At 48.7% G+C, this 27,258-nt stretch overlaps 1 protein-coding gene across 3 annotated transcripts in view; it reads left to right on the top strand.

The window, feature by feature from the left end:
• The window catches only part of LOC146797210 (uncharacterized), a 267,418-nt gene that overhangs the window by 109,608 nt on the left and 130,552 nt on the right, over positions 1–27,258 (top strand). For all 3 annotated transcript variants that reach the window (XM_085624167.1, XM_085624166.1, XM_085624168.1), the window contains 2 exons: positions 20,459–20,569; positions 24,745–24,843. In XM_085624167.1, coding sequence (XP_085480293.1) covers positions 20,459–20,569; positions 24,745–24,843 — 210 coding nt within the window. The remainder of the gene's footprint in view (positions 1–20,458; positions 20,570–24,744; positions 24,844–27,258) is intronic.

Here is a 27,258-nt window from a genome sequence, read left to right as displayed (position 1 = left end):
CCGCGCTCGTTCGCCACGCCGGTAGGAGGAAGTATCACCGTTCACCTGGCAGAGTGGAATGCAATTACAAACGACAGATGGGTGCTGAGTATTGTAGAGCGTGGCTACTTGCTGAGGTTCAAATCTCCCCCTCCGCAGGTACCCCCACGGAAACGGCCACTCCCTCCCAGCCAAAACAAGCTTTTAAAGGACGAAGTTGCCACTCTCCTCTCCAAAAACGCCATAGAGGAAGTTCCAAACAGGCAGAGAAATCAGGGAGTGTATTCCCGGTACTTTCTTGTTCAGAAAAGAGGAGCGATCAGAGACCACAGACCCATCCTCGATCTCCGCCTACTCAACAGATTTCTCAGAAGAGAAAAATTCAGGATGCTAGCACTGCACCAGATCTTCCCACATCTACACCGGGGGGACTGGATGTGTGCCATCGACTTACAGGATGCATACTTCCACATTTCTGTCTCAGCGAAACATCAGAAGTTTCTCAGATTTCACATCTTTCGCCAACATTATCAATACAAGGTCCTGCCATTCGGCCTCAAGTCCGCGCCACGAACATTCTCAAAGTGCATGGCGGTGGTGGCTGCATTTCTCCGCAAACGGAAGATATTCGTCTACCCCTATCTAGACGACTGGCTCTTAAAAAGTTCCACTCCGGCTCGACTCCAGAGTCATCTCTCTTTCTGCCTAAACCTTCTACACTCGTTGGGCCTTCAGGTCAACTACAGGAAGTCGATCCTCAATCCAACTCAACGGATCCACTACCTGGGCGCCTCTCTAGACTCCTCAAGCGCAAGCGTGTGTCCTTCGGAGGAGAGGTTATCCTCCATGCTGCAAAAAAGCCGCACGCTTCTCAGCACGGAATCTCCCACAGCCAGACAAGTGTCATCTCTCCTGGGATCCATGGCCTCGTGCATCTACATCGTGCCCAACGCACGTCTGCACATGCGTCCTCTGCAACAAGACCTAGAGGATCAGTGGTCGCAGAGGTCCGGCCGCTGGGAGGATCACATTACCCTTCATCAAGCCGCCAAAGATTCCATCCGGTGGTGGATGAAGCGCTCCAATCTGCTTCACGGCGTCCTTTTCCATCAGGCACCTCCGACACAGACAGTGGTCACAGACGCCTCCATGCAGGGCTGGGGGGCTCATATGGGCCGGCTTCAAGTACAAGGTCTCTGGTCCGCTACCGAACAGAGCTATCACATCACCTTCTTGGAGCTACGAGCAGTCCATCTCGCTCTCAAGTCCCTGTACCCATCCCTGCAGACCGACTATGTTCAGGTTCAGACGGACAACACCACAACTATGTTCTATATGAACAAGCAAGGAGGGACCAGATCACGGGTCCTGTCTCTGGAGGCCCAGTCAATCTGGAAATGGCTTCTGGCGAGAAACCTGACGATAGTCGCTGTTCACCTGCCAGGGACCCTGAACGTGCAGGCGGACGGCCTCAGCAGAGACTTCGTCGAAGCGCACGACTGGGTACTCAACGAAGACGTCGCTCAAGACATCTTCCGCTTGTGGGGCATACCAGACATCGATCTGTTCGCAGACGCGGACAACAAGAAATGCCCCGTCTTCGCCTCCAGGTTCCCTCAACGGGGGTCGCAGGGGAACGCGCTTTTGATCAGCTGGTCGAGGACATTGCTTTACGCTTTTCCTCCTCTCCCTCTCATCCCGGCTGTGATTCAGAAGTTATACAGGGCCAGAACTCGGATGATCCTAATAGCACCGGAGTGGCCCCGGCAGTGGTGGTACCTAGATCTACTCCAGCTGTCGGAGGTACCACAGAGGAGGTTGCCAAGCCTGCCGAACTTGCTGACCAAGGACAAGGGGAGAGTGTTCCACCCCAATCTCCCCTCCCTCCGCTTGACGGCATGGCTCCTGAATTCATCCAGTACGGACATCTAGATCTTCCACCGGACTGTATGAGCATTCTTCGGGAGGCAAAGAGGCCCTCCACGAGGAAGTCGTATGGCTTTAAATGGAAAAGATTCTGCTTCTGGTGTAGAGATAACACCCTTGATCCGATCCGGGGTCAAGAACAGGTTATTCTCCCCTACTTACTGTACTTGGCGAAGTCTGGGTTAAAGTACTCTTCCATCAGAGTGCACTTAGCTGCTATTACAGCCTATAGGAAGTCTCCTACCCAGACCTCATTCTTTCAGATGCCAGTGGTAAAGGATTTCTTAGAAGGGCTTAAGAAAGTTTACCCACCTGTGAGGTCTCCTTCCCCTTCCTGGGAACTGAACATCGTTCTCTCTAAGCTGATGGGAGCCCCTTTTGAACCGATTCATAAGGCCTCCTTGCAACATCTGACCTGGAAGGCTGCCTTCTTAGTAGCCATCACTTCGGCCCGTAGGGTTAGTGAAATTCAGGCCCTCTGCTGCAAGGAACCTTACACTGTGTTTCATGCTAATAGGGTGGTGCTCCGTACCCATCCGAGCTTCCTACTCAAGGTGGTCTCGGACTTCCACATTAACCAGGTGATCACGTTGCCCACCTTCTTTCCTCAACCGACCACTCCCCCGGAGAGAGCCCTACACTCTCTTGACCTCCGGAGGGTTCTGAAATTCTATCTGGCTAAGACCCTTACTCTTAGAAAGTCAGACAGGCTCTTTGTGAACTATGGGCCCACGAATACCGGGCTGGCTGCATCCAAGACATCTATTTCAAGATGGATTGTCTCTTGTATAGCTTTGGCTTACCAACTATCCCACAAAGTTCTGCAGGGTAAACCTAGAGCACACTCCACTCGAGGGAAGGCTTCTACGGTAGCACTCCTTCGCAACGTTCCCATGTCTGAGATCTGTAAAGCGGCTACATGGCGCTCAGTCCATACTTTTACGCGCCATTACTGCCTAGATTCAGACGCGCAGGCCGACGCCCAGGTGGGGCAGGCTTCTCTGAGGAACCTGTTTGCATAACTGTAATGCAAAATGTGTTTTGCTGTTTGTTTTTAACTGTTTTTTGCTCGTCCGCGAGACTTTGGGTATGGGCTTGCTACTCTATTCATAGATTATCACTATTGATGAGTATCCCCTGGATGAGAAGGATTAGTTACTTACCTGTAATCCTAGTTCTCATCCAGGGGTATACTCATCAAAGTCATAAGCGACCCACCCACCTCCCCGGACGAGCAATGTTTTCTCTTTAAATAAGTGATGTATGGAAGGCAGATCTACTCAGGTGCGGAGGCACCGCCAAAAAGAACTGGCCCAACTGCCACCTGTAGTGCATCATGGGAGCAGGGGGTCACAGGCAGGCCTTAAAGGCACGGTCCCCCTACTCTAATGCCTTAAAGGCAGGGTGTCAGTTTTCTTGGTTTCTTGATACTCTACTGCAGCCTACTGGCGAATGCCTACAATTACATGTTGCTTTATGGCAATAAAGCAGTGCTGTGTTATAATTTGCCTGATGCTTCCTTTTTTCCTTACGGGTTACGGGGGCACTACTATGCAAAAATATGTAATTTACAGCATTGCCATGTTTTGAACATTATTAGGCTGCATTTATATGTTTTCACATATGTATATATATATGTATATATATGTATTTTCTATATGCTCCGGGATCCCGCACATGGGCGGGGATTATTCATAGATTATGACTTTGATGAGTATACCCCTGGATGAGAACTAGGATTACAGGTAAGTAACTAATCCTTATACACACACCACCACACTTACTTCTACGGAAACTTACACATACTTAGTCTTTTAAACAATCACTTATAGAAACACATACTTATTCATACAGGAACTCTTTCAATCTCTCACTCTCACATATACTCACTTATATACACCAATAGTCACATATACTAGTTTAAAACATATGTAGTTACTCATAAAGACACTATTGAGACAGTCATTCACTCACTAACACACCCATACACACACTCATCCACCCATACAGTCCTGCACACATGCTGTCTTCAACACATACAAAGAGTGAGTCACTCATTCATGCACCTATGCACTACGTAATACCCCCCACCGAACCATGCAGACACTCAGACTGATACTCAAAAAACCAACTAATAACCTATATAGACACCCATGTAGCTACTCACCAACCCATGCAGCCACTTATACACAAAGTGAGAGACTGATACAGATATTTACATATTTAAACATTACTCACTAAGCCATGTATTCACTATGATACACTTAATCAGTCAGTTACACAATCAATTTTTCAAAAACAAATCATCCATTTAGACACTTATATACCCATTTATTCTTCCATCGACCTTGAGATATACATATATAAAACATATTTAATTTTCAGAAAAACACACATTCACTGGATGTTGTCATCAGTGATGTCATTTGAGATGTCATCAGTGATGTCATGAGTGATGTCACTGACCATGTAATGAGTGATGTAATATGTGACGTCATCAGCAGTGCATTGCGGGCGCGCGAGTTATAGTTAGCTGAACTAACTATAACGGGGGAATTTCAATGGTTTTGTACAAGTGAAAAGTCCAGCTAACTATAACACCCCTGAAACCTATGGTTTTTTCAGTGAATTTCTGAGGTTTTTTAAATGCTAATTCCTAACTATAACGTGCCTGAAACCTATGGTTTTTTCTGTGAATATATATATATATATATATATTCACTGAAAAAACCATATGTTTCAGGGGCGTTATAGTTAGTTGGACATTTCACTCGTACAAGCAGTGCATTGCGGGGGCGCGAGTTATAGTTAGCTGAACTAACTATAATGGGGGAATTTCTATGGTTTTGAAATGTCCAACTAACTATAACGCCCCTGAAACCTATGGTTTTTTCAGTGAATTTCTAAGGTTTTTTAAATGCTAATTTCTAACTATAACGTGCCTGAAACCTATGGTCTTTTAAGTGAATTTCAAAGGTTTTTTTAAATGCTCGTTTCTAACTATGCCTACAGAGGTAGGACATGTGAAGAAAGAAGAAAAAACGCACAGAAAGAAGCAAAAGAAAGGCAGAAAGAAGCAACAGAAGTCCACAAAGACGAAGAAAAGTGCAGGAAGAAGCAAGACATGTGCAGAAGGAACCAACAGAGGAGCAGAAAGAGGCCTTGTTGCAAAATCATCCTGTACCCACAACTTTTTCTGACGGGTACTGGTGGTAACTGACTCTGACTAACCAGGCCTAGTGCCAGTGCTCTGCTAAAAGACACTTAGAATACAGTGAAAACACCTACATACACTAGGGAACATTATGCGCTGGGGTACCCCTGTGATTAGCATTACCTCCTCAGTGAGGCCCTAGTACATAAAAGGGCAGGGGGATTAAAACTACCTCTAAGTCAGAGGTGCAGAAAAATGCTACTTTAACTAGTAGCCGTGTTTGCAGAGTGGTAGATAAAGGGTGCTGGGCATCCAAACAACGCTCAGGAATTCCGCTGCGTCGGACATACAGGAGGTACCAGTAGGGATTCTTGGCCCCCAAACTCCCTCAAGACTAAATTGGACTTCATCCCCCATCCCGTAGTCTGTCACGAGGCACGTTTGCAGAGTGGTAGAGAAAGGGGGCCATGGCCTCCGAAGACGTCTTATCAATCCCACTGTGTGGGACTTACTGGAGATAACAAGAGGGGTAGTTGGCCCCCAAGGACATCCTTGGGGGCCAACTTCCCATACTATTACCTCCAGTCAGTCCTACACAGCAGCATTGGTAAGTACTCGTACCAGGCCACACCCACTTTGCCCACCACTCTACAAACGCGCTCCCTGGCACGCACTTGGATGGAGAATGAAGTCCCCTTCACTGCTGGGGGTCCTTTAGGGGCCAACTAGCCTACCTTTTATCTCCAGTAAGCCCCACGCAGTGGGATTGGTGAGAGAGAGACAAAGGTCATGCCCCCTTTCTCCACCCCTCTGCAAACACGCCCTCTGGTGTGTTGTAAGTTGGGGGATTAAGTCCCCTTGAATCCTGAAGGTCCCAGGGGTCCAACTAGCCCACTAGGTGCTTCCAGTAAGCGCCACAGAGCTGCATTGCAGAGAGGTGTAAAAAGGGGCGTGTCCTGGACCACTTCTCTGCAATGCAGCCCTGTGGCGCTTACTGGAAGCACCTGGTGGGCTAGTTGGCCCCCTGGGACCCTTAGGATTGAAGGGGAATTAATCCCCCAATTAATTAACAGGATCGCGTCTTTTTTTTTTAGAAGGGGGGCTCAGTGGCCCCCCTTCTTTTCCCTTTTTTGGAGCCCTGGGGACCCCATCCCCCAGGGCCTGACCCCTTTTTACAAACAAAAAAAAAATGAACGGGAAGGGTCCAGCGTTGGCCCCTCTCCCGTGGCCAATTCCAGCCCCAGGGACCCCATCCCAGGGTGCATGGCCACATTATTATTCTTTTTTTATGGAGAGGGGCTGTGTGGCCCCCTCCTGAGGCCTCTATTGGCCCCGGGGACCCATCCTCCGGGGCCTGGCCATCCTTTTTAGGTCTTCCCTGGCGTTGGAGCACGCATGCGCTCCTCGCCTGCGAGAGCTATAGTAAACACTATGAAGAAGGGGACTTCAGTCCACGCCCCTGTGTCCGAATCGTTTCTGATTCGCTTGCATCGTGATTTATGTTATTTTCTCACTTTCGATTTGCTGGACGTCATTTGTGTTACTTCCCTTACAGTTTTGTGATGCCGCTCATTGTGACAGGCGCATCTGTTTTCACTCAGCCCAGACGCAAAGACAAGCAGCTGAATGAAAACAGATGGCAAGCGTTTTTTTTCTCTTTGTGCAAACACAGTCTGAGTCTTTTATCTGTTATCTTTCTCTGGCTGCCTGCTGACATGCAGTAAATCTCCGGTAACAACATGGCAAGTGCGCTGCACTCCCTCGTTGGCCCTTTGTGTGAAACCCGAAGCCAAGAGCCGGGGGAGGGGGCAAGAACTCTTTGTTTCTTGTGTGACACCGTGTCTTAGTCAGAAGTTACATCCTTTCTACTTCGACGCAACAACAGTACAGCTGCCAAGAGCGTCTTTCTTTGCTGTAGCTTTCCATTACAAAGCATGGTTCAGTTCAGTTCAGTGACTTTTAAATGGATCGACCAGGCTGGGCCAGCATCTTCGCGATTCCAACCCCATCAGCTCTCCGAAAAGTTAATAGCTACTTTAGGCAGCAAAAGCTGATCAGGTGAAGCATTCCGTGGTTTGTTGGATTCAGTACTGAGGTGTAGCCTGCTGCACACTTTTCTTGCTGCTGATTGACATCATTTTGGTGGAAGCAAGACTTAATGCTGATTAACAGCAGTGTGTGGATGCAGTGGCAGAGTGGATTCTGACGTGAAGGCGACTTAAAAGCACAGTGTATGAATTACAGTGTGCCGTGGAGAGAGTGACCCGTGGCAGCAGCCTGCTGCGACCGTGGCCAAACACTGGGGTATTCATCAGTCTGACGAACGTGAACTGACACTTGTGGAAACTTAACACCAGATCGCTATTGGGAGCACTAATCAACTTCTCAATAGACAGTGGCATTTAACAGCTGTAAACACGAGGAAAAGCTGTCACTATCTTCACACTCTCAGATCAGACAGGATCCCATTCACTCCGGCACATGCTTTTAGCGGCCAATGAACATAATAAGCTATAACTGCCAGTGAAATGCCATACAATTTATACAAATTGGGATGTGTCACTCTTTCTTGCCAGACCTCTGACTCCGCCCACTGACCCAATTCTCAGTTTATTCCCACCCTCTGATTCTCTGCCCACAGTTCCCCTACTTTGTTTTTCACTTTGACCACTGCACTATACTAATTTAGCACTAATCCTTTATGGGTTCCAGAGTAGCGTGCTACTCGCCGAAAAAGCACTTCGACGCCTCATCAGGGGTAGTAAGCGCTATATAAATGCAATTATGTTATGTTATGTTATGTTATGCTAAAGTAAATTTATAGAGCGCACGGCTACTCAGAAGAGTGTCCCGGCGCTAAGACAGAAAAGCAAACAGGAAGAACCAGAGGAAGGAAAAGTGAAAAAAAAAAAAGAAAAGATGAATCAAAATTACAATACAATACGTGTGGCTGAGGACTTCATGTGAGTACATGAACGCCACAGCTGTTAGTAGTTTTACCTAGATGGAATCTTGAAACATAGGCATGTCTGTGGTATATTTTGATTTAAGCTCGCAAATAACCTCACCATATAAGATTAAAGGGATGCTCACATTCTGCCATTACACAAAGCTTGCTCTCCTCCATAGCTTGACACGGTATTCGTGCGTTCTTACGCTGCCCGTGGCTTGGTAGTCTCGCGTTACTTCTCGCCTGTGAGATGAGACATGCCGCCCGAGAGGAGTGGAAGATGACTTTCATTTGCCGGGCTACGAGAAGCGGCCCTTACGTATTGTTAGCATATTGCTCGCCATGTATCCACATTTCCGCTTTGATGCGAGATTGGAAGACAGACTGGGAATAGCCCTTGCCCTTGAGATCGGAATGCTTCAGTCAGTCCTGTATCTACTAAGGTTCTCTCTTGTGCCCCTGGCCTGCTCGTTTTAGTGACCTTCACTGGAGAGCAATTCCTCCTTAGGGCTCGCCTTCGCCTCTGTGCCAGCTGTGAGCGTGGAGCCCATAGATTCGCCTGGTGGAGACATTGGACTCTTGAATCTCATGTCTGTCTCCACAGCCTTAGCCCATCTGAAATTAAGGTGAACTGCTTAAATTTACCACATGTGCTGCCAAGAGAGACTTTCGTTGGCTGTCCATCCGAAACAGATAGCCAATTTATTGGCCTTTAGGCGGTTGCCAGCATGACACTGAAACTTCCTAGAGAACATGGTTTGGCGCAATATTAAACACATAAATAAATATGGCGCTAAATGCCAAGTGTGGCCGGTGGAAGAAGTAATATGTTGGGCATATGTGTGCCTTTGTTCTATGTTTTGTAACCATAGGTGGGAGCTCAGTAAATCACTGTGGCTAAGATTTCAGGTCAGGTGGCGTTGGATTTCAGGATGATGACGGATTTGATGGTGTTAAAGTTTAGGTTTCTGTTTCAGAAAGGATGCAAGTTGTTTATCACTTGCAACAATTTTAGGTCGTTCATGATTTTACACAGCTTGTACTTCCACCATAATATTTATAGCAAACCTACAATCATCATTGGCACGGAGTTTTGACTCGTTTTAGGAGGTGCGTAACCAGAGGCCAATCACTGAATGGGTGAGTAGCATGAATGTTTTTTAATCGCATAAGTGGGTTTGATGTACAGGGGTGTGAATTGTGAAAAGGTCTTTATTGTGGTGGCAGAATGGGAAGTTGGCACTGGTGCACTTTGTAAGGCATGTTAGGATCCGGTCCTGGTAGGCGGTGTGGGCAACACTGTAAGATGCTGGCACTGGTGAGTTATTTTAGAATCTGCTACTGATCGGTAGTAAAACAAGCATTTGCAATGCAATAGGTCTCGCATTTAAATGAGTTTAAGCTATTGGCATTGTAAATGACAATGTCTTTTATTTATGTTTAAAAAACAAAATCTAAATAAAAGGCATTGTCATTTACAATGCCAATAGCTCAAACTCACGTAAATGCGAGACCTATTGCATTGTAAATGCTTGTTTAATTATTTTTGGGAGTGGGGCCGCGTGGCCCCCCTCCTCAGGCCAAATATGACCCCGGGGACCCCATTCACCGGGACCTGACCTCACCGTCCTGCGGGAGCCGGCATTGCTTTTCCACATGGGGAGCTGCTAACATGCAGCTCTCCATTTGGAAAAGCAATCTGCTTTGCTTCATTGAAGCGAGAGCAGGTTTCTCTGAAGCAAAGCAGTTTGCAATGACAGGGCAGGAGCCGCGCAGCTCCCGCCCTGCCATTGCAAACAGCAGTGTCCCGGGGGTGGGCACCCAGGGGACACTGCAGGAGCCGGCTCTAGGGCATGTGCGGGGGCTCGAGCCACCCCACACAGGTGTATATTTAAAAAAAATAATGCCCCGGGGGTGGCCGCGTGCCCCCGCGATTATAATTAATAGGGGCCTCCCTGGGCTCCCGCAATAACATTATTGAATGCCCCCGGGACTTGGCCCACCCGGGGGCTAAATAATAACGAAGCGCGGGATCCCGTGCTTCGTTTTTCTTTTAATTTTCGGACAAAATTCGCGCTGGGTGCGCTTTTTAAAAAAAAAATGCTCTTTTGGGCCCTGGGGGTCCTTGTTGGACCCCCTGAGCAGGCCTAGGGGGTCAGGGTGTTTCTACCCTGCCCCTTTTTCTTGTTTTACGCCTTTGTTTCTCTGTTTTCTTGTGCCTCGGTTACCGAGGCACAAGATGGCTGCCAACACTTCCTGGTTTGGAGTGTTGACAGCCAATTAGCATAAAGTTTGTGGTCGGGAGGGTCCGCGGATCCTCCGTGCCTCTAAATATCGAAACTTTTATATTTTGATAATTAATTCCCCAACTTAAAGCGTGCCACTGGGCGCGTTTGCAGAGTGTTGCTGGGAGGGGGCGAGGCCTCCGGCACGATCGTGAGTTATTTTTGTAAAAATGTTTTGGGAAGGGGGGCTGTGTGGCCCCTCTTCTTTTTACTGTTGTTGGATCCTGGGGACCCCATCCCCCAGGGCATGGCCCAACTTTTTTTTATTTTTACGGAGGGGGCTGTGTGGCCACCCTCCTCTGGTCATTTAGGGCCCCGGGGACCCCATCCCCCCGTGGCCGGTTTTCGCGTGACTTCGCCACTCCTTGCCCCGGGGACCCCATTCCCTGGGGCCTGGCCTTTCGTTGGGGACCATGGGGGAGCCCCAATGCCCCCACGGTCCCAGCTGGCTCCCCACCTCCTGCGGGAGCCGGCATTGCTTTTACATATGGGGAGCTGCTGACATGCAGTTCTCCGTGTGGAAAAGCAATCAGGTTTGAATTTTGCAAGAGACAGCAGGTTTCCTGCTCTCTCTTACAAAATCCAAACCACAGTTTGCTATGACAGGGCGGGAGCAAACAACAGTGTCCCGGAGGTGGGCCCCCCGGGACACTGCAGGAGCCGGCCCTGGGGGGTGGCAGTCCCCAGGGCCATCACAGGCTCCCACTCCCAACATCTGAACAGCCCCGGGGAGGTGGCGGTCCCCGGGGCATGTGGGTGGGCTTGAGCACCCCCAAACAGGTATATGTTTAAAAAAAAAGAAGCCCTGGGGGTGGCGGTCCCTAGGGGGTGGCGGTCCCTGGGGTTGCGGGGGGGGCCGTGTGCCCCCCGCAAATATTTATGCAAACCCCCGAGGTGGTGGTCCCCGGGGCAGTATGGGGGGATTGAGGCCCCCCACACATTTTTTTACTTCCCCCAGGACCTGGCCCACCCGGGAGCTTCAATTAAACGAAGCGCGGGAGTCCGCGCTTCATTTATTTTTATTTTCTCGGCCGGATTCGCGTACCCAGCACAAATTCAGCCGATTTGAAAAAAAAAGCTTTTTTGGGCCCGTGGGGTCCTTGTGGGACTCCCTGAGCAGGCCTAGGGGGTCAGGGTGTTTCTACCCTGCCCCCTTTTCTTGTTTTGCGCATTTGTTTCATTGTTTTCTTGTGCCTCGGTTCTACCGAGGCACAAGATGGCTGCCAACACTTCCTGGTTTGAAGTGTTGAGAGCCAATTAGAATGCAGCTTGTGATCGGCAGGGTGCACAGATCCACCGCGGCCATAGATATTGAAACGTTTATTTTTTGATTTTCTCAGCAACTACTGAAAGGATTTACACCATTTTAAAAAAAGGGCGCTTTCTGAACCAAGCATTACCTTTTTAGGTCTTGCCTAGCTATTGCGTTTACGCAATTGCTATGCGAGACTCTAGTAAGAGGGGCTCCCAAAAGTGCTCCCAAAAGTGGATTGCATGGCGAGCACGCGCACAATCACGTGCATCGTGCCGCCATGCAATCCGTTTGGGGAAGAGCTTCAGCCCACTGGCGCCCTCGGCATCATACTTCAAAGGGTCTGCTCCCCCGCCTGGAATGCGCGCCCCCGCCAAGCACGCGCGCCATGCTCCGCCGCGTCACAAATTTGCTTTCACTTTCGCGGCAGACGCGAGCGTCCGGACCACTTTAGAAGCCGGTCTTGTTTATTATTATTATTATCTTTATGCTGCTTTCTTTCTATAAGTGATTCAAGGAAATGAAAATAATATGTTTTACGTGTAGGTAATCCCTGTCTTTATACTTCAGTCGTTTTACTCTCCATCAACAATTCTTGTTAAAGTAAGCACTTTTGATATATATCACAGTACTTCTTGCTCCCCCTTTCAGCCGAACATTCAGACTCCAGATAACGCACCCACTTTGCTAACGAACAACAGTAGATGGACGAGACCACGAGTAATATTTTTCATTTTCACACATTTGTGATCATTCACAAGACTGTGTTTGTGATCATGGCTGAGGTGTCGCCTTCACTAGAAGCCTGTGGGCGCTGCAGGAAGCGCTTGTTTCTACTGATGGCGGAAACGCGCCGGCGCTCTCTTTGCACTCACTGCGCCCTCCCTGAAGCAGGGGAAACTGCTGCTCCCATTCACCAGTAAGAAGTGCTCGATGGCGCCTAGAGCGGAGGGGCTCTCGCTCAAAGAAACGGCAACAAGCACGCGTTTGTGTCAGCCTCCAGCAGGCCCTGCGCCTAGAACATAAAGGCGCTATATGGTGAGTGTAGCAGCCTGCCTCTGGGCGACGTGCGAGGTTCACCCCCCCCCACTTCATTCTCGTGGTCCTTGTCTGTAAATCGTGCGCCACGAAACAGTGGCGTTTAGTTCGGCACGGTAGACTTGCTTTGTGCAGCACCAGACATGTCACCTTTCAAAACCCTCGAGGCGCTAGGAGACCTACTGTGCACATAGTTACAGTGCCTCAATTCGAGAGCTGCATGATCTAGGGTCGTAGGTGAAGCCACGTGACCCAGGAGGGTGTGGGGAGGGGGCACTGCGTCTGCACATGTGAAGCAAGCCTCGCACCAGACACACACACACACCGAGCGAGGCTCTTGGGACCCCGACCTGGAAGAACTGAGGCTGAACTTAAAGCACAGCCCCAGGCCGATCCTCGCAGCCTAATCACGGTTTATAAGGGACACCCCATTATTCTTAAGACCTGGTACTCCTTTCATCATCCTCTAGAGTCTATTTGTAATTTGCTTGCAGATCGTGAATTTGCAAAATCCCGAAGGGTCTGGGGTTTGACACCGTGCATGGTTGCAGAACTCTCCCGTTAGAAACCCTTTGTTGCACCTGGCAGCACATCAGAGATCCACAAGCTGGACCTTTTGGGCCAGCAGAGATCTCATTTTTTAAACCTCATCCCGGACATGTCCTGAATGCAAAGTGAAGAAATTTCTGAAAGATGAAGTTCTTCTAATGTACCACAGAATGGAACCGACTCCTACTTTGAGGGGCGTTAATAGTGTATTAAGGCCCTTAGGCTTACAGGGCAACATAAATATAAAAGAGCAGCTTCACACTCTGGTGCTGAGCACGGGTCATTGGGGTCATCTATCTAGAGCCCGTGCGCCTCATTTCCTTAAGGCCCCCGTTCTTGGGTTATCACGCACGAGAGGAACCCTGCTGCCGAGGCACACAAAACGCGTCCCCTTGCAATGACACTTCTCCTCAATCAGTCTTCTCCCCCTTACAGTCATTTATTATTATCTGCCCCTGCCTCCAGTTTTCTCTCTCCTTCTCCCTCCCCCGTTTCTCCGCCCCTCTCAGAAGGGTATCCCTTTCTCTCCATCTTTCTACCCTGTCTCTCCTTTCATTTCATGGCACCGCCATTGCCAGCGTGTTCTCTTCCACCTCTCTCTTTGAATGGCTGCCTCTGGCGCAGCAGCTCTGCGAGTGTTTCTCTCCCCCCTCTCTCTTTTCTCACTCCTTCCCTCCACCTTCCTCTTTTCCATTTACTCTCCCCCCGCCAATCTTTAGCATCGTGAGGGGACTGGTTTACTGGGAAGCGCTATATTCAATCCAGTCTTATGTACACGCACATAACAAAATTTTAGGACCTGCCATTTAGAGGCAGACAGAAGGGGAACGTATATGCTCAATGCATTAAATCTCATCACAGCACATTGTAGCAAACGTGAAATAAAATTAAAGGTAATGTAGCAAACACATAGTAAAAACATGAGCATATCCTTTTATGGTAACGTAAAAAGGAAACCGACTCTGGGTGCGAGGTGAGGGGCGACAGCTCTACATACCTTCCTCCTTAACATTCCCCTGCCACGATACTTAGTATATACTATTGCGCTTCATTGACACAATAACAAAGTGCTGAATAGGGTAGAATGAAAGGCGTGGTACCAGGACACTCGTTTTAGGGGTTTAGATAACAAGGAGGGAGGGGTTCATAGGAAATTTAATGAGAAGCGGTAATACGTAAAAGCTGGCAGTATGGACATGGAGTCTACCACGGCACGGGACACGGCCTTCCCTCCATGAGCGCCCCACTGTTAATGGCTGGCAGGACTGAGTTTAATATGCATCCCGCCATTGTATTTGTTTTTGTTTACTGCTCACGTTAGCAAACCGAGCTTAGGTGCCTGCAGTGAGATCAGCGGGTTTGGCATTTGGTGTGGTTTTGTTTTCCCGTTGCGATATCAGGGATTGCGTAGGCATTGGCAGTGAGATCAGCAGCTCTACAATTGTGTGTGGTTTCTGTTTCAGGTGCTGCCTGGATATCAGATGTTTTTTTTTCTGTGTGTGGAGCTATTGGCATTGTAAATGACAATGCCTTTTATTTATGTTTTCAAAACCAACACATAGATAAAAGTTTTGTCATTTACAATGCCAGTAGCTCGAAGTCTCGCAAATGCGAGACCTATTGCATTGCAAATGCTTGTTGCCAATTGTGATGTAATTCCGTTTATCAGTTCGAGCTGTAGCCGTGTCTAAAGTTTCCTATTGGAAATTGATTTTTTGGCCTCTATTTTTTGAATTTCTCAGGAACTACTGAAGGGTCTTACTCCATTTAACAAAAAAGTCTCTTTCTGAACCAAGGGCTACCTTTTGCCAAATTTGGTGTAATTCCGCTCAGCAGTTCGGACTGTAGTCGTGTCTAAAGCTTCCTATGGGAAATAACATGGAGAAAACACGTTTTGGGACCCCACTTTTTTCTCGGCCTCCGCTTGCCGAATCACCCCGAAACTTTCAAGACAGGAGCTGACCGGAGCGCCCCACTAGTTTTGAAAATTTCGCGATGATTCGTCAACCGGCGCCAAAGTTATTGACATCAACGAGTTCAATAATTCCATTGTCTTGGATTTTTGTTAAAATTGTGGAAAGCTCACACTATGGGGTAACACCCTCTTTGACCTTGATTTTCTTGTACAAAATTTCTGATTTTGCCCCCCTTGCGTTGAAAAACCCTTTAAATATTTTTTTTTCAATCCACATCCGAGACAGAGTTACCGTGTGCTAATGTCCAGGTCTAATCATTCTGGTTGCTAATTTTGTACTGTCCAAATAAACTCCCGTAAATGAAATTGACATGAAGGGTTTATTGAAGTACAGCTGACAGAGCTTCTATAGTTCATCATGACCTTGAGGATCCCACCAACTGACATAAGATTCAAACCATAGTTTAAATAGATTCCAAAATAGAATGAATACATAACCAATATTATGGCAGTAGATTTATCAATCAATCAATCAATCAATCACAACATTTGTAAAGCGCGCTACTCGCCCGGAAGGGTCTCAAGGCGCTGAGGGGGTGGGGTGCGTTACTGCTCGAACAGCCAGGTCTTGAGCTGCTTCCTGAAGGAGAGATGGTCTTGGGTTAGCCGAAGGTGGATGGGGAGGGAGTTCCAAGTCTTGGCTGCCAGGTAGGAGAAGGATCTTCCTCCGGCGGTGGCTCTGCGGATGCGTGGTACGGTGGCGAGGGCGTGGCTGGTCGATCGTAGCTGGCGGGTGGGCGTGTAGAAGGTCATGCGGTCGTTGAGGTACTTGGGGCCCAGGTCGTGGAGAGCCTTGTGTGCGTGGGTGAGGAGTCTGAACGTGATTCTCTTGCTGACGGGGAGCCAGTGCAGGTCTCTCAGGTGTCCGGTGATGTGGTTTTGTCGGGGGATGTCCAGGATGAGTCGTGCGGAGGCGTTCTGGATGCGTTGGAGTCTTTTTTGAAGTTTGGCTGTGGTTCCAGCGTAGAGGGTGTTCCCGTAGTCCAGTCGGCTGGTGACGAGTGCCTGGGTAACGGTCTGCCTGGTTTCTGTGGGGATCCATCTGAAGATCTTGCGGAGCATGCGCAGGGTGTTGAAGCATGATGAGGAGACGGCGTTAACTTGTCTGGTCATCGAGAGGGAGGAGTCCAGGATGAAGCCCAGGTTGCGCGCGTGGTCCACTGGTTTGGGAGTGGTGCCCAGGGCAGGGGGCCACCAGGAATCGTCCCAGGCGGAGGGGGATGATCCCAGGATGAGGACTTCCGTCTTGTCTGAGTTCAGTTTCAGGCGGCTGTTCTTCATCCACTCGGCGACGTCTTTCATCCCTTCGTGTAGGCTGGCTCTGGCGGTAGCGGGGTCGTTGGTGAGGGAGAGGATCAGTTGGGTGTCGTCGGCGTAGGAGATGATGTTGAGGTTGTGTTGGCGTGCGATGGCTGCGAGGGGGCTCATGTAGACGTTGAAGAGGGTTGGGCTGAGTGATGATCCTTGTGGTACGCCGCAGATGACTTCGGTGGCCTCGGATCTGAACGGGGGGAGGCGGACTCTCTGGGTTTTTCCGGCGAGGAACGAGATGATCCACTCCAGTGCCTTCTCTTGGATTCCGATGTTGCTGAGGCGCTGCTCTAGGGTGCGGTGGCAGACAGTGTCGAACGCAGCAGAGAGGTCCAGGAGGATGAGGGCCGCTGTTTCCCCGTTGTCGATCAGGGATCTGATGTCGTCGGTTGCTGCGATCAGGGCGGTCTCGGTGCTGTGGTTGGCCCGGAACCCGGACTGCGAGGGGTCGAGGGATCCGTTCGTCTTGAGGAAGGCGGCGAGCTGTCTGTTGACGGTCTTCTCGATGACTTTGGCAGGAAAAGGAAGGAGCGAGATGGGACGGTAGTTCTTGAGGTCAGTGGGGTCCGCCGTTGGTTTCTTCAGGAGGGCGCTAAGCTCGGCGTGCTTCCAGCTTTCCGGGAAGGTGGCGGTGTGGAAGGAGGTGTTGATGATGTCCCGGAGGTGGGGTGCGATGATGGCGTCGGCCTTGTTGAAGACGTGGTGGGGGCAGGGGTCGGTGGGGGATCCGGAGTGGATGGTGTTAATCGTGTGGGTGGTGTCTTCGGTGCTGATCGGGGTCCAGTTGCCGAGGATGGTGGCGGCGGGCGTTGGTTCGGTGGTATGGTGCGTGGTCTGTGCGTTGAAGCTGTTGTGTATGTCGGCGATCTTGCTGTGGAAGAACGAGGCGAGTGTGTTGCAGAGGTCTTGCGAGGGAGTGATGTCGTTGTTTCCGGCGCTGGGGTTGGAGAACTCTTTGATGATGCTGAAGAGTTCCTTGCTGTCGTGGGCGTTGTTGTCCAGTCGTTCTTTGAGTGCTGTTTTCTTGGTGGCACGGATCAGCTGATGCTGTTTGCAGGTGGCGTGCTCGAGGGCGGTCCTGTTGTCTGTGGTCTGGTCGAGCCGCCAGGCTTTCTCGAGGGTGCGGCAGTTCTTCTTGGAGTCCTTGAGTTCGTCGGTGAAGCAGGGGATTTTCTTGCTGCCAGGTCTGCTGGGAGGGTTCTTTAGTGGTGCGAGATCGTCGGCGCAGGCGGTCAGCCACTTGGTGAGGTTGCTGGTGGCTTTGTTGGGGTCCGTTGTTCTGGTGGGAGGGTTCTGGCTGAGGGAGGTGGTGAGCTGCTCGGCGGTGATCTTGCTCCAGCTCCGGCGAGGAATCTGTTGCGGGTGGTGGTGGTTCGTGGTTCTTCTGAAGCTGAAGTGGACGCAGCTGTGGTCAGTCCAGTGGAGTCCGGTGGAGTGGCTGAAGGATATGTGCTTGCTGGATGAGAAGACGGGGTCAAGCGTGTGGCCGGCGTAGTGGGTGGGGGTGTTCACCAGTTGCTTGAGTCCGAGGTTGGCAAGGTTGTCCAGAAGGGTGGTGGTGTTTCTGTCATTGTTGTTTTCCAGGTGGAAGTTGAGGTCCCCTAGTAGGATGTAGTCAGCGGAGGGAAGGGCGTGCGGGCTGATGAAGTCTGCGAAGTCTTCGCTGAATTGTGTGCGTGGTCCAGGGGGTCTGTAGATGAGGGTGCCTCTGAGGGTGGTCTTGGGGTCGGTGTGTATCTGGAAGTGGAGGTGTTCGGCGGCGGTGAAGGTTTCGTCGGAGTTGGTCGAGATGCGGATGGTGTTCTTGTGTATGATGGCGATGCCTCCTCCCGTCTGGTTGATGCGGTCCCTCCGGGTGATCTTGTATCCGTCCGGGATGGCTATGGCGATGTGGGGCGTTGAGGAGGCGTTCATCCAGGTTTCAGTGAGGAAGGCGACATCTGGTGCTGTTGCGTCGAGCAGGTTCCAGAGTTCGACGGCGTGCCTGTGGACGGAGCGGGTGTTGAGCAGGATGCACTTGAGGTGGTTGTTGCTGGTGCTCGGCTTGGCGGGTGCGGTGCAGGTCCGGAGGCAGGTGAATTTGCAGGCTTGGCAGGTGAAGGGTCCGTGGGTGCGTCTCGGGGTGGCTCGGTAGCAGGCGGGGTTCCGGCCGGTGTTGAGTGTGTTGAGGGTGGTGGGGTCGTAAGTCCGTCATGTTGGCTGGCGTTCTCGGGGGCCAGGGGTCCTGGCGCTGGGCGCGGTCCAGGCGCGGACGGGCGCAGACGGACTTGCCTTAGGCGCGGCTTCGGCGCGCCAGCGGCGCGGCCGCTGCGCGGCCTCCATATGAGTGGGAGAGGGAGGGAGGAGCAGCTGGGAGGTGGGAGCGGGGCGGCCAATGGGATTCAAGGGGGCGGGGCCGCAGGGACGCAGCGGCGGGAAAGGAGCGGCGGGGGCAACGGTACAGAAGGAAAGGGTGCAAGTGAAATTAATGGGCGAGGGTACAGAAGGCAAAAGTTAGTGCAGGCAGTGGATACAGAATAAAAATAGGGGTACAATGCAGAGTTACGGGCAGGGGTACAGAAATCAAAACTTAGCACAGGCAGAGAAGTGGCAATCAGGAAGCAGAGCAAGCGGCAGATGCGAGCGGTAGACGGCGGGATGCCTGACACACAGGGGGCTGCGTGGCGGTGAGGGGAGCGACCTACCTGAGGCAGGGTCAAAGGTCGCTGATCCTTGATGAATTATGAATAACAATAGAAAGGAAAGACGTGCTAGATGACACAAAACTTCAATTGAAACTGTCACCACTGCTTTTTTCTTGTCTAGTGCTGGAAACTCTTCACCGGTTAAGGATGGGGATTTGGAGCTTGAACAGGACAATCTTCAACACCTAAGTTGTTCAGAGGACAAAGCCAAGGAGTTAGAAATGGATAGACGTTAGTGGTAGCTGACATGTCCCGAGGGTGGTGGGGTGGGTGGGACATTAAAGACACTTACCTGTGAGTGTGATGTCTTCCTCGATGGTCGGGCAGGCTCCAAACTCTCAAGCCAATCCTGGCGCTGCTCTCATCATGAGAACAGCACCAGGATTGGTGGGAGCGGCCTCTTTTAGCACTCACAAGAGCACTGGAGGTTTTTGCTTACTCTATCCAGCTGTCTTAAGACAGCAGGGTTAGAGAGGTTTAAAATGCACATGTCTGGCTGGCCGTCGCAAGATAGCCGGCCAAAGAGACATGCGCATTTTTAACTTGAGCACAAAGCTCCCTGCTGCCACTCAGCAGCAATGGCCCGCCCTTTCCTGATGCTCAGTTCGGGACGGGTTGGTTGCCGAAAAATAAAATGCTATTAAATAAACGTTTTTACCATTTTATTTTTCAGGTTTGACTTGGGGGTTTTCTTTGTGGGGCGACGCTCCTCCACTCAAATGGAGGAGCTACCCCTAATAGACATTTTTCTTTACTGAAAATCTTCAATAGACATTTGACAAATGTTAATGCCTAGTGCTCAGAAAAAGGCTTGAAACTAGATGTTTGTGATCCCTTTAAGATACTAGGGTTTTAGAAGACCTTCAGCTCACGTGCATGTGAGAAAAGTGTGTGGTGTGCAGCTTTAGAAGACCTTCAGCTCACATGCATGTGAGCAAAGTGGGTGGTGTGCAGCTTTAGAGGACTTTCAGCTCACATGCATGTGAGAAAAGTGTGTGGTGTGCAGCTTTAGAAGATCTTCAGCTCAAATGCATGTGAGCAAAGTGTGTGGTGTGCAGGTTTAGATCTTCCGTTCACATGCATGAGGGTCGGATCTTGCAAGTTTCCCGATTGTACATTTGGTCATAATCACGTGAGCGGAGTAAGGCGAAATGTCACTTACAAATATGGTAACCAAGACAGTGTGCCCAAGTCACATGATCAAGCAGTTAAAACAATTAGGAGTAGGTTTGAGCATCATTAAACCTGATGACAGCGTTTGACCTCTTCGGAAGAATGTGTTGGACACTTTCCAGTGTTTAATATGTATAATTAGTTTGTTTCTGTAAACCGAGTTATTTTTATCTGTTCCACAGAATTTCCACTTCTGAATGGGGATACTTGTTCGAGGAAAGAAGAACAGGTTTCCATGCTCATTGATCATTTTGGTGCAGAAATCAGAAAAGACAGCGCCGACCTCATCCCAGGTTTGTCAGTAATGCTGCTGATTTCCTGCTGTGCTTGCAGTCGGTGTGTTGCTCATCCCAGGTTTGTCAGTAATGCTGCTGATTTCCTGCTGTGCTTGCAGTCGGTGTGTGACTCATCCCAGGTTTGTCAGTAATGCTGAAAAAAAAAAAAAAAAGTCCCAGGTTTGTCAGTAATGCTGCTGATTTCCTGCTGTGCTTGCAGTCGGTGTGTGACTCATCCCAGGTTTGTCAGTAATGCTGCTGATTTCCTGCTGTGCTTGCAGTTGGTGTGTGATGCCTTCTCTGCAGGCCAGATGCTTACATTCGTCAGTCAGTAATTCCCTTTCGCCACGTGTCTTGATCACCCTAATGTTATTTTTGTCACACACGCTGTAGCCCCTTAAAGCCAACAGGAAATCACCTTTTTAGTGAAAAGGAGAACCGAAAGTTGTCTCCCATCCTCTGCTAGTGAGTTCTGCTCTATTAGACAGGGGTTGTAAGAGTCAGACAGACCTCTCAGAGAGTCTCTCTTCTGCAGATGCCTCTGAATCAACAGGTGCACACAATGATTGGCATTTCACTATTAGATGTGTAGTAAGTACTTGTTCAGGGAGTGTAGCAAAACGATCATTGTAATTAACATCTCAGCAGATAATATGCAGATTAGGACGAAGGTTAAAAAGACCCCAATTCTATTTCATCACACATCCCTAAACTGGTACTCTATTTCTACTGAATGCATCTATAATCTTTTCAGCCATCCAACCTGGCGGGCAGCATTATTACAGTAATTTATTGTGCTGTGGCATGCCTTGTCTCCCCACATACCTTATCTCAGAATTCAGCACGTAATCATCTCCCATCAGCAGCCGGTCCATGTGTGGGAAGCTCCCCCCTGCACCTTATACCTTTATTATTAACAGTGTCTTATGGAGCGAAAAGAGGGCCATTCATTCTCAGCTTCTGCTTTGCTAGAAAAATGTGCAAATATTGCCCTTTTGCAGAAGTGTACAGAAGCTAATGCTAATTTTTAGGTATCCACTCTGGACAGAGCATGCTCTGTCTTGAAAGAGACATGTTGTATATGCTTTATGCGTGTCAGCCGCCCATAGACTTCCCATTTGCTGGCTTCTTCGTTGCTCTCCTAACTTTCTCCCAATTTGTCCATGCATGCGCCATGCCTCTTCCTGTGTTTAGCCCTTCCCGAGAGCATGGATCAATTGCTCCTACCCATCCACTCCTCCCATTTAATGACCATTTTAGGAACCTCTTTTTTCTTTGTGTAATAGCCCTTCTCAGGAGCAGTTGTGTTTTCACTCGCTCTGAGCACTGCGCCATTTCTTTAAACAGGCCAGTAAATCATATTCTTATCTTGCTTCTTGTCTTGTCCCCCAATCACCCGCCTCCTGCTGTCGCTTTCTACATCCCACACTCCCGTGTCTGCTTGTCTTGTGCTTCTCCGACTGTTGTGAAATTGCTCTCCCCACAATGCATTTTTTTCTTATCCCGTCCCCCACTCACCTCCTCCCGCTGTCGCTTGCTCCCTCCCACGCCTGTGGCTGCTTGCCCTGTGCCTCTCCGACCATAATGGAACAGGCCTGTAAATCATGTTCTTGTCTTGTTTTTCAAGCCAAAGGACATTTTTCAATTTCCAGGAGAGGGTTCACGAAGCGAGAGCAAGAAAGTCCGCAATCTCCTCCATGGTCTCTATTGCCTTGCAAGGTCAAGTGACCACTACGTTTCAGCTGCCCTTCACTCACTCATTCTCACCACCTCCCCTCCCCACCCCTGAGATAGTTACAAAAAACAGGAACACGTTATAACGGGCTTGCTGGTTACTAATAAAACAGGCTGCGGGAAGGGCGTGTTTTAATTAACTGGATGGTCATTGTAAAGCACCACTTGCCACCAACTGCACTCCTAGGCGCTGGAGTGCATCTATATAGTAAGCGTTTTGTGGTTTAGAATGCAGCCTCAGTACATAAGAAAACACATGGTTTGTTATGTTTTAGAATTACAGGTTTACAGCTAATGATCAGTAAAAAGGCTTACTGGAAGATCAAATTACCAAAAGCATTTTCCACAGACGGCCCCCTTTGAGATGTAGGTTTGGTAAAGGTTGATGAAGCACCTAAGTAAATTCACATTACTCAGATTTTTGAAACAGTAACCTACCAGGGGCCCCAAAGAGGCACTTGGCACATGAACGGTCTCTAAGCCCCGTGTGAACCATAATAACATCAGTGTTAAAAAAGAATACATTATTATTACATAACACTTTAGGGCTGGCATATCTCAGTACTGCAAGAATTTGTCACTGTTACACAAATTAACAGGATTAGTTTTATAAAACCCCAAACCATCCAAATGCCGAGTTAGCCCTGCCAGGACCCGCTCACGTGACCCAGTGATAGCAGTACAGTGGCCCAATAAGCTGGCTTACCACTTTCTGGTAATGGCCTTGACATCTAAGTAGTCACTGTAAATCCAATTTACTGACTGTAAGGGAGGTATAGTCAGACTTCACAATGTTTATGTCAAACCAGATAGACACAACAGTGACCCACAAACCCCCATGTATTAGGAAGAGGGAATAGATTTAATGAAGGATTCCTGAATTTGAATCTACGCATGCAGTGATCTCTGCATTTTGATGATTGCTGGCCGTGATACGTCTAGCCAGTGAGATAGCTCAGTGGGTTGAGTGCCTGCAGCAGGCATGTGTGTGTAACATGCAAGTCACAAGCATGAGTCTCACTAAGGCAGGAGGTACCTTCTGTTCTTGAATAGAAGTATCATGATTTTGCAATTTCAGCAGCAGTCATTAAAGGGAATTGACTCATTTCATACTGTGTTTTGCTCTCTATCAAACGGTAAATTTAATTTGTGATGCCTTGTTCTTGTATGCCCATGGTTACACAAAGGTGTAACGGTGCATCAGCTGTGAGTGCTTGAGTGTTGCATCTGCCTGGGTATCACTTACCATCTGCCCATGCAATGCTGAAGCACCTTGATCTTGATAAAGCCAATAGCTCTTGCATTGCAGAGACCGATTGGCTTTGCTAATGCTTCTCATCTTCCTAGACGGGTCTCTGCTGTGCATCGTTCCTTGCAACCATGATTACTACGTGTACAGAAGAGAAGTTGAAAGTTTCCCATCACTGTCTTAATTTGAACTGTGTCAGAAATACGTGGAGTTTCCATGCTGAAAGATGGCAACAGAGGACAAATTTTAACATTGAAAGAGTTAAGCTGCTTTTCGAGGACATTTACACACATTCTCTAAACGCAGTCAACTGTACGTTCAACCACACCTGTCTTGCATCTAACATGCATTAGTGTCCCATGAAAGCCCTGCCACACAAGCCACAGGTCAGACACTGACATTAAACAGTGGTTGTTGACTTCTCCACAGGTTAAGGCAGTTTTTATATTTTACATTGTTCATTCTTGAACAGTAATGAAGATATACTCAAGTTGGCATGTCTCCAGGGAATTTAAATTCAAGAACCACCCTTATCGTGTACATTGCAGAACACTGCGTCTCTGTATCGCCTTTTTTTTCCACTCTGATGGGTCATCTTGGTGACTCATCATCTCGAAGTCTGCCCCTGGTACCTCGTGTCTGAAGATCAAACTCTCAGATTCTAAGAGATTTATGATGACTATTGGCAGTGACATTGGGCAGGGTTTACCAGTTCTTCAGATATCTCTTTGTGATAAGAAAAACATCTCAAGATAGGTACTAAATGGAAGCTCTGTTTTGTGGGCCCTACTCGCTGTTATTGTGTCTGGCACAGTAAGATATGTTTGCTACATAGGTTCTACATTGATGCATAAACCTTTTTAATACTGGTATTGTAGGATTGGAGCTGTCACCTGCCTCAGCTGGTTTATGAAAAAGCCTTTTAAAAGAGGTGCAGAGGGTGACCTCATTTCTCAGTATATACCAGTATAAAACACCACCTGTGGTCTGACTTGTGCAGAGTCTTCTATAGGAGTCATTTTCAAGGACTCGTCTCTTATAAGGCAGAAACCGTACAGAGATTCAGCAGTTTTGGTATAATTTAAAATGGCGAACCACACTCCCTGCGTTCTTCCCTAAGGGAATTCTCATTTCTTGATGATGTATTCTGAGCAAAACATATATTTATATGAGTTTTCATTTGCTACTTATTTTTTATGGTTAATAACAGAGTACGAGGTTGTTTCCTTTCACATAAAAGATGAAGAGGAAACCGGCTGCATGGAGCTCCAGAACAGGACGAGAGTTAAACGCATCCAGGTTCCATCCGGTGAGTGAAAAATGAGTCAGATGATCCAAGATTTTGTTTCCAAAAGCTGTGGAACTTCATGTTTATTCTGATATGTAAAATGTATCTGTTTCCGGCTTTTGGGATGGTCAGATGGGCTCTGACAAGCCCTCTGTGATTGAGCCAGCTCTTGTTGGACGTGCTTGATGTTGTTATTGCTTCATGGGTGGTTACTGAGGCATTACACCAGAGTGTGGATTGAGCCTGTCTGTCTGCAATGAGATTCTGAATTTGGGGAGCGACTCCCAGCCCCCTGCCCAACAGTCTGAGCTTGATATCACACGCCCCTTATATAAGCTGCTAATGGACATGACATCTCTGCTGTGATTGGCTACTGTATCTCATGTTTCTGTTGGGTTTACGATTAGGGCTCTGATTGGCCCTTGGGTTAGTGATTCTATTGGATGAAGGGTTTAGGGATAGTGTTATGATTGGCAGATAGCTCTAAGGTTTTTTATTAGTTCCTGGGGCTAGGTTTTTTATTTGACCTAGGGCTTAGAGTTTAGTTTTTGATTGGCTGCTAGGATTAGGGCTGCAATTGGTTGTAAGGGCTTGGTCTCTTATTGGTCCTACGGCTTAGGGCTAGTGTTCTGATTGGTTAGCATTAGGGCTAGGGTTCTCATTGGCCAAATGGGTCACCTGACCACGTGGGCTATATAAGGTCAGGGCTCAGGGCATCTCAGCCCGGGCATCAAGGCTAAAGGTGGGGAGGACGAGGGACACGATACAGAACAAATACGCTATTGCTATCCTCATGCAGCTAATACCAGCAATAAGATCACACCTGCTACAATTCCACAAAACACTGCTCGCTCTTTTACAAAACAAAGTCACACCATCACCAAAAGGCATTCTCTGAACTGTTTACTAATAAATGCTCTATCACTAAAAAAAAAACAAGCATATCATCTACAACCTTCTCACTGTCACACAACCTGACATACTCTTCATTACTGAATCATGGTTGGGCGGAATCACTGACAGAATATCGAAGGTCAGAATATCGACCTACAGAAATATAGCAGCAAGAATATCGAAGTCAAGATTATCGACATCCTATCTACATTATGGTAAGTACAAAAATATTGGGGGAAAAATATCGATGTCAAATATATCGTTGTTAAAAATATAGGGGTTTTTTAAAGTAAAAAAAGAATGTAAATAAAGTAAATAATACATATAATTAAAATAAACATAGTTACAAATATTTTAAGATGCTTAAAAATTATAAATAATATATATACAATTTATAAGTACATTTAGGTGCCGATTCCGATCGGGTAAAAAGGCCCTACGAATCGTCGTACGGAGCGTTTTCTCCGTACGACGCGTTCCCGGTAAACTGTAATTACAACCCAGGAAGTACGATTCGTACAGAAAGGTGATTTCCATATGAATCGTAGTAAACACCGTACGGGGGAAATTACCTTTTCGAATCCTCTCCGGAACAGCCTGTACGCGCCGTCCGTACGAATGTAAGCAGCGTTTTACGGACCAGCAAGTACGATCCGTTCCCACGGCACTCCGTAGGGCTCTTTTTTTACGGGAGCCAAAAACTGCCGTAAAAGCTGATTCCCCAGGTGTACGAGTCGTACAGGTCCCCCCACCCCAGCCCCGTATGTACGCGCCGTACCCCCAGCGCGTACCCCCTGCCCCGTGTGTACGCGCTGTACCCCCAGCGCGTACCCCCAGCCCCGTATGTACACGCCGTACCCCCAGCACATACCCCCAACCCCGTATGTACACACGTATCCCCAGCGCGTACCCCCAGCCACGTATGTACGCGCTGTACCCCCAGCGCATACATACGGGGCTGGGGTACACGCTGGGGGTACGGCGTGTACATACGGGCCTGGGGTGGGGGTACGCACGTACATACGGGGCTGGGGTACGCGCTGGGGGTACGGTGCGTACATACAGGCCTGGGGTGGGGGTACGGCGCGTACATACGGGGCTGGGGGTACGCGCTGGGGGTATGGCGCATACATATGGGCCTGGGGTGGGGGGGCCTGTACGACTCGTATCCCGGGCACAACTGTCCCCGGATACGAGTGGTACGGCGTTCACCCCGTACGGGGCTTTTCCCATGCGCTTGTGTGTTCGGAAGGGCGGTACGGATCGTACTTGCGCGCTCGGACTTCAGTTTTACGATTTGTACGTAAAACTGTCCGGGGACGTCTCGTAGACTGTTCCCGACGCGATTCCTATGTATTTTTCCCGTATGAATCGTACTTCACCGTTTGTACGGTACTTGTACGATTCGTACATAAAAAAATACGGATACGAGTCGTACAGGAAAAAAAATTACAGGATCGGAATTGGCACCTTAAGATATACATATAATATATAATATACATACTTACTTATTAATATGTTTTACTAATTATTTTAATAACA

The sequence above is a fragment of the Triturus cristatus genome, chromosome 9 (genome assembly GCF_964204655.1).
Source record: "Triturus cristatus chromosome 9, aTriCri1.1, whole genome shotgun sequence".
Lineage (NCBI taxonomy): Eukaryota > Metazoa > Chordata > Amphibia > Caudata > Salamandridae > Triturus > Triturus cristatus.
This window is presented reverse-complemented; position numbering and strand designations above follow the sequence as displayed.